The sequence below is a fragment of the Harpegnathos saltator genome, unplaced genomic scaffold (assembly GCF_003227715.2).
Source record: "Harpegnathos saltator strain DR-91 unplaced genomic scaffold, Hsal_v8.6 scaffold539, whole genome shotgun sequence".
NCBI classification, from domain to species: domain Eukaryota; kingdom Metazoa; phylum Arthropoda; class Insecta; order Hymenoptera; family Formicidae; genus Harpegnathos; species Harpegnathos saltator.
In genome coordinates, this window is record NW_020230359.1 from 957,148 (window position 1) to 963,899 (window position 6,752).

General features: G+C 53.7%; 1 protein-coding gene across 1 annotated transcript; it reads right to left on the reverse strand.

The window, feature by feature from the left end:
• Nucleotides 1-1,638: 1,638 nt before the first annotated feature.
• Nucleotides 1,639-6,450, reverse strand: LOC105183543 (histidine-rich glycoprotein). The gene is made up of 2 exons (XM_011141770.3): nt 6,439-6,450; nt 1,639-3,808 (listed from the first exon to the last, which is right to left on the reverse strand). Exons 1-2 carry the CDS (start codon nt 6,448-6,450, stop codon nt 1,997-1,999), a joined length of 1,824 nt encoding a protein of 607 aa, XP_011140072.1. The 3' UTR covers nt 1,639-1,996.
• Nucleotides 6,451-6,752: the final 302 nt, after the last annotated feature.

A 6,752-nucleotide genomic window follows, 5' to 3' on the forward strand; every position in this document is an offset into this window, starting at 1 on the left:
AGCCTTTCTCCTTTCTCTCTCTCTCTCTCTCTCTCTCTCGCTCTCTTTTTTCTTCTTTCAACGCTGTACGTATGCAATGCGCTCTTTCACCTTTCATATCTGCACTTTACACGCGCTATTTATTCCTCCCGCTCCTTCATTCTTCGTAATCGTATTGTCCTCATAATGTCACACGCCACAACTCTGCCGGCAATATCGCGACAATTCCACGACACTTTTAATCGATCCTTTCTGCAAAATGCACCCCGCTATCTGCTACGAGTGTGTGTACTTGTCCTCTAATCTCAAAGTATAGCTCCCCCCCTACCCCCGCTGAAGAAACTAGCCGCATCGTTCCCTGTCCAGCGTTTGCGGCTCCCCCACAATATCTGGAAATGACGTTTACCCGGAATCACCATTGTTCGGTTCGTCTCGTCCCTTCCGATTCTTTCCAGCCACTGGCTCGAAGTCGAGAAGTGTCCGCCGCGATACAACGCGAGCGAGTCGAAAAAGCCGAGATTATACGACTGCCGGCGCGATAAGTCACCGTCGAATGAATTACGCGAAGATTCCCGGCGGCATTAACGGATTACGCGTGCTCGCGCTCAAAGGTGAATCGATTCTCACTATTGCTATGAGCAATCGATCCGCCGTTATCCGCCGTGCGATGTACTAGTTGCGATGTCCCGAGCCCGGGAGATCCTTTCGCGCGATATACAGGACGTATTAAACGCGTCTCGCTATCTGAGAAACTGCTTCAATGAATCGCGGCTTGCCGAGACAAATTAGTATCGCTTGTAAATTATTCTTAAGTCGGAGAATTACGACGAGCGCAGTTCTCTCTCTCTCTCTCTCTCTCTCTCTCTCTCTCGCTATATACCTAAAGGGATTACGTCGGCCGAGAGGTATCTCGGCCTTTTCGGATAGTTTTACAAATTGGAATTATATATTTGCGCGAAGTTTCAGCCCGCTACGATGTGCTTGAACTTTCTCAGTTTTAACGCGCCGATTTCGTAATTCATCTCGGCCACTTCGGCGCAATTAACACATTTTCGCTTTAATCTACTTGTTCGTTAGCTCGCGCGCCTTATCGGATGAAAGTTCCAGCAACGGCGTAAAAATAGCGCTCTTTGCGCTAAACTTTAAATATTGTGTCCCTCTCTCTCTCTCTCTCTCTCTCTCTCTCTCTCTCTCTCTCTCTCTCTCTCTCTCTCTTTCCCGCGGGAAAAACGAGCGGGCGTTTACCTCGGTTTTATGTTAAGGGTCTGGGGCGGTGGAAAAATGAAAGCATCGTAAAGTGGTGAAAACTTTATATTTCAAAGGTGTCAACAACGCTCGAGAGTAATGTCTGACTAACGAGAAACAACGCTTAACGATGTACCTGCGATCCTGCACCACGATCGAGCCGTAATCGTTTTCTCGAGCGACGCCATCGCTCGTCGGGGAAAAACAAAGCGGGTAATGTGTAAAACAGTATTCAGCCGGGGTGGTCTCCTATGACAGGGTTGAAGAATGCAGACTTTAATGCGAAACACGTCTCTCCGTGAGCGCGCGCGAATCGTTTAGTTTGAAAGCGATACGGGTGAGATTTTATGAATTATCGGATGTTGATGCAAAGCATCGGATGATGCAAAGCATCGATGAAGAAAATTAATCTGCTGCTTCTCTACTCGCTCTGAAGATAATACGATGCAAATTGTATTCAGTCAGGGGGTAAGTTTGAGTAGCATTTATATCGCGGATCGATGCGCGAGCCTCGCAGCTGTATAACCCAAAAAATTCTCCCTCTCTTTCTCTCCCTCCGCTCTCTAGTTCTGAAACGTCATTCGAAAAGTAGCGGCGGCACCAAAGTACATGCAAATAATAACGATGCCATCTTTCGCGTTTAGGTAACAATTTTCTCGCAAGACAATTCTCGCGCAGAACGGCGTGCGTCGCGTTTGCGAGTAACTTAACTTCCGGACGTTCCGCTTCTAAGCAACCCTGTCGTGTTTGCGCCGTGTTTGTCATCCTTTCGCTACACTTGCACGACCGCCACTTGCTCGGCGGACTCGGTTACTTCCGGCGGCTTTGTGATCTTCAGAACGTCGTCCGCCGGCGGTGTTACGGCAGCCGCCGCGCTTTCTTCCGGAAATACGTACTCCTCGTGGTTCTGCGAGGCCCCGAAGTGATGGCCGAAACCTTTGTAGTGCTCATGATCGTGGCCTTCGAACACCTCGTGATGATGGTCCTCGTGATGCTTGTGATGATGATCGTGTCCGTGCTTGTGGTGATGATCCTCGAAATGTTTGTGTCCCTCGTGGTGCTTGTGCCCGTGCTTGTGCTCGTGGCCCTCGTGATGCTTGTGATGCTCGTGATGATGGTGGCTCTCGTGATGGTCGTGATGATGCTTGTGGTCGTGCCCGTGTTTGTGCTCCTCCTTGTGCTCATGGCCGTGCTTGTGGGACTCGTGATGGTGATGCTTGTGCTGCTGATGATGGGCGTGATGGTGGTCCTCGTGATGGCCGTGGTGATGGTCCTCCTTGTGCCCGTGCTTGTGCTCGTGGCCGTGCTTGTGATGATGATCCTCGTGATGATGATGCTTGTGATCCTCGTGATGGCCGTGGTGATGCTCCTCGTGATGTCCATGCTTGTGCTCGTGGCCGTGCTTGTGATGATGATCCTGGTGATGATGGTGCTTGTGGTCCTCGTGATGGCCGTGCTTGTGATCGTGGCCGTGTTTGTGATGATGATCCTCGTGGTGGCCATGGTGGTGCTCCTCGTGGTGACCGTGCTTGTGTTCGTGGCCGTGATGATGCTTGTGCTCCTCTTTGTGCTGATGCTTGTGATGCTCCTTGTGGCCGTGGCCGTGGTGGTGGTGATGGTTCTCGGTCTCCTTGTGCGTGTGGTGATGGTGGTGTTCGTTGACGTGATGATGATCGTGATGGTGGTGGTGCTCGTTGTGGTGGTGATGCTTGTGATGATGATGATGCTCGGACTGGTGTTTGTGCTCCTCGTGATGCTCGTGCTTGGAGTGGTGATGGTGGCCGTGATGGTGCTTGTGCTCGCCGTGATGCTTATGCTCGTGGCCGTGCTTGTGGCCGTGCTTGTGACCATGGTGATGCTTGTGCTCGTGGCCGTGATGATGCTTGTGGTCGTCTTGATGCTTGTGGCCGTGATGATGATCATGGCCGTGGTGATGGTGGTGGCCGTGATGATGCTTATGGTCCTCGTGATGCTTGTGCTCCTCGTGATGATCGTGACCGTGCTTGTGCTCGTGGCCGTGATGGTGCTTGTGCTTGGCGTGATGCGAGTGATGCGAGTGATGCTCGTGATGATGGCCATGGTGGTGTCCGTGGTGATGGCCGTGTTTATGATGGAAGGAGTGCGACCTCTCGAAGTCGTGGATCCTTCGCTGCGACTGCACGAGCGACGGGGTCACGAAGCTCACGTGACTAGCCGGGGCCAGTGACGGCTCTGTGATTCGTGTGACGAGCTGCCTCGGTTGCGGGCCGATTCGCGGGATGACGCTGCTGCCCAGACCACCCGCGCCAAAGGTCGTCGGAAGGAACGGCTGCTGGGTCTGGCTATTGAGCGATAACAACGGCTGGAAGTTTAGCCCAAGATCGCCCAGCTGCCGTTTCTTCTGGCTTCTTTCGGACGTCGAGATAATGCTCGCCGGGCTCTGGGACACCAACGATCGTGGCAGCTGCAATTGTCGCGGCAGTCTGATGGACTCGAGCGGTTCCTCTTGCTTGGCCGCCGACACTTGCGGTCGAATCTCATTTCGTGTCCTAGGATCCTGGCCGGCCGCTGCTGCCAGCAGCAGACCGACGACCGGAAACCACGCCTAGGATGACAGACGGGATCGGTAAATGGGCACTTTCGTGAAAAGCGTCTCTGAGATCGTTAATCTACTCGAAACATGTAATTGGGGTTAAATCAGGTCGGGTGATATCGGGCCGCGCTCATCGGCGGCATATCAGCTAGCATAGCAGTAGCGAATGATCGTGCAGTGTGTGCGATATATACCCGGGATATATTCCCCCGCTTCGGCTAATTATTCGTCTTTATTCGAATCCATCCCGTCTTCTAATCCGTCGCCGGTGGCGCACCATCCATCGTAAGCCTGTTACTTGTTCTGTCCAGCGGTTGTTGCTCTCGGAAAAACGCGACACGTTATAACGGCTGTTTAACCCGCAGAAGGCGCAAAGCGTGTCGTATCACAGGTATTCATTTTCGCGCGGCGCACGTGGTGCGCGTGCACGCTCGAGCGGAAGGGCCGGAGATAATATCCAGTAAATCGTCGGGGAGTCGTTTTATCGCGCTTCGGCCTTCTTGCCGCGAATTTCCCCGAGGGACTGAAGAAAGGGAGGAAGGGAGCGAGAGCGAGAGCGAGAGCGAGAGCGAGATCGATCGGGCTAACGAGAATCGAAATCACATCTCGAAGTAGATAGGAAAATCAGCGTGGTCAGCTGCGGGATGTTTGCCGCGTGGAATCAATTAATCACGCTCGAATATAGTCGCGGTCGTGATTTATTCGAGTTTCTGGCAAGACCGACGCGCGTAGAAATTGGGGATCAGCAGAAGACGACGACGGAGGCGGCGGCGGCGGCGGCGGCAGCAACGGCGATATCAAATTATTCTTGGAGATTCGCTTTTGTGATTCACTCGGCCGTGCGATCCGACCTGACGAAAGTAGATTGAATCTGTGATGCGATTTCGCGCGCGCGCGCGCCCCATCTCCTTTTTTTACGGCTTATTTAATTGAGTCGTCTCGGAATCGCGGCGGGGCGGGCTTTTGTATGTCGTACTCCCGTTCACATCCGCGGATCGGGTTTCGATTATTCGGTCTATTATTCAGTCGAGTGTCGTAGATCCAAAATTAAGAATCGGGTTATCGCGGCCTATATTCGGCACGGACGAACTGTGTGTGTTATTTTCAGCGTCAGCCCGCTTAGACGCGCGCGGCTTAATTCGCAACGATGATCTTATTCCGGGTGATTTTATTTTCGACGGCGCTGCTCGTAGATTTTGCATTATCGAATTAACGGCGAACGTAACCTCGTGTACGCGTTTTGGTGAGCAGCCGAGCAACGCCGGGAATAGACTCGCGGCCGCGAGTGCAATCTTTACTTTTTTCGCCCGTTCCCGAGTAAATCGTATTCTTTCGAGTCCAACGTAAACCCTGGGAACGGCGTAATACCGCGGAATGTATGTCAATTGCAATCGCGCCGCGAGCGCGGCGGTGAACGCGAAGGGAAGCTTTCAGAGCGATTATTTAACGCTTTCAATCTCCCGAGACGGGAACAATTAAACGCTCGATCCAATTAGAATCGAAAGAGTCTCCATCGAAGGAACTTCAGAAAGACGGAATCTCGGTTTCCTTCCTCTCGGCTCTCTTCGTCGTTTCTACTTCCGCAATATCTCATTCGATGGCGTCGCGACGCCGCCGCGCCGCCACCGCCGCTGCTGCTGCCGTCGTCGCCGCCGCCGCCGACGACGACGACGACGACGACGACGACGACGACGATGTCGCCGTCGCTAATTTCCTCGCTCCGCCACGTTCACGGAGAGAGCTGCAATTGCAGCTCTCGGACCGATGCGAGATGGCGGCCGCGAGATGCGCTGATATATTCTTCTCGAAATGCAAATGTTCCGCTACGCCTTTAATAACTGGGAATTTAATCAGCGACAAAGCAATTTATACAAAAGATCCCGGATGCCGGTGACACGCCCGGCGTCGGCGTTGGACGTGCGGCGCCGTCCGCGACAACGACGACGATGGGAGTCACAAATAGCGAGACGTGTTTTGCACGAGAGAAAGACAGACAGAGAGAGAGAGAGAAAGAGAGAGAGAGAGAGAGAGAGGAGGGGGGGTGGGGGGAAGCGGTCCGTCGTCCTTTCTCATTGCGAAACTTTAGCCGCGTTTACAGCCGGATTAACTGAGAGATGTGCGCGGGGGTGGACGCGCGATATCCTGCGCGAAGATTTTAGGACGCTCGTCGATTAAGCACCGCTGCGCTGCGCGAGCGAGAGCGCTCGTCCCTGATGACGGACGTGTCCCGAATGACTTTTATTGGTGACACTTGTACATCACAACTGGCCGCGAACTCGACGCCAGATATACATCACGAACCTTAAAGCCAGACTGATGTCGATGATAAATCCCCGAGCTTTATGTTACGCGACCCGTGGTGGGCCGTCGCGCGGCGATGCTTTATCGGATCCGAGCGATGCATATATTAATCAGCGTGATCGAAGGGATGGCCGAAAGGATGGGGACGTATTTTTGCGGATTTCCATCCAGGGTTGCTGGGCGAGCGGGGGAGGGAGGGGGGGGGGAGGGGAACTCCTCTCGCGTCGGGCACGTCGCGTCGATAAATTCTCCGGCCTCGCGGCCTCTGAGAGCGTTTCCGGGGGGATGATCGCGAGGAAGTTCGCGAGGAAGACGCGCGTCCTCCGAGACGAGAGACTTACCCACGTGAGCATGTCGGCGTTACTTCTCGGGCCTGCGACAATCGGACGCGGACAACTGGATGCCGAAACTGCGCTGCCGCGTACTTTTATACTTTTATAGAGAGCGCCTAACTCTCGCGTCACTTTCTTCCGTGCTAAGCACCAATGTCGTTTACGACATTGGGCTCTAATGTTTTAATCGCCGTCATAATGCCCGGCGAACCGCGACCGGCTCCTCGCTCGCAATCGGCCGAAATTCATTCATACCTCAGCGATCGCCAGCAGCGGCCGCGACCGGCACGGTGCCGGTGTTTCCGCCGCGGCTGAAGAAACTC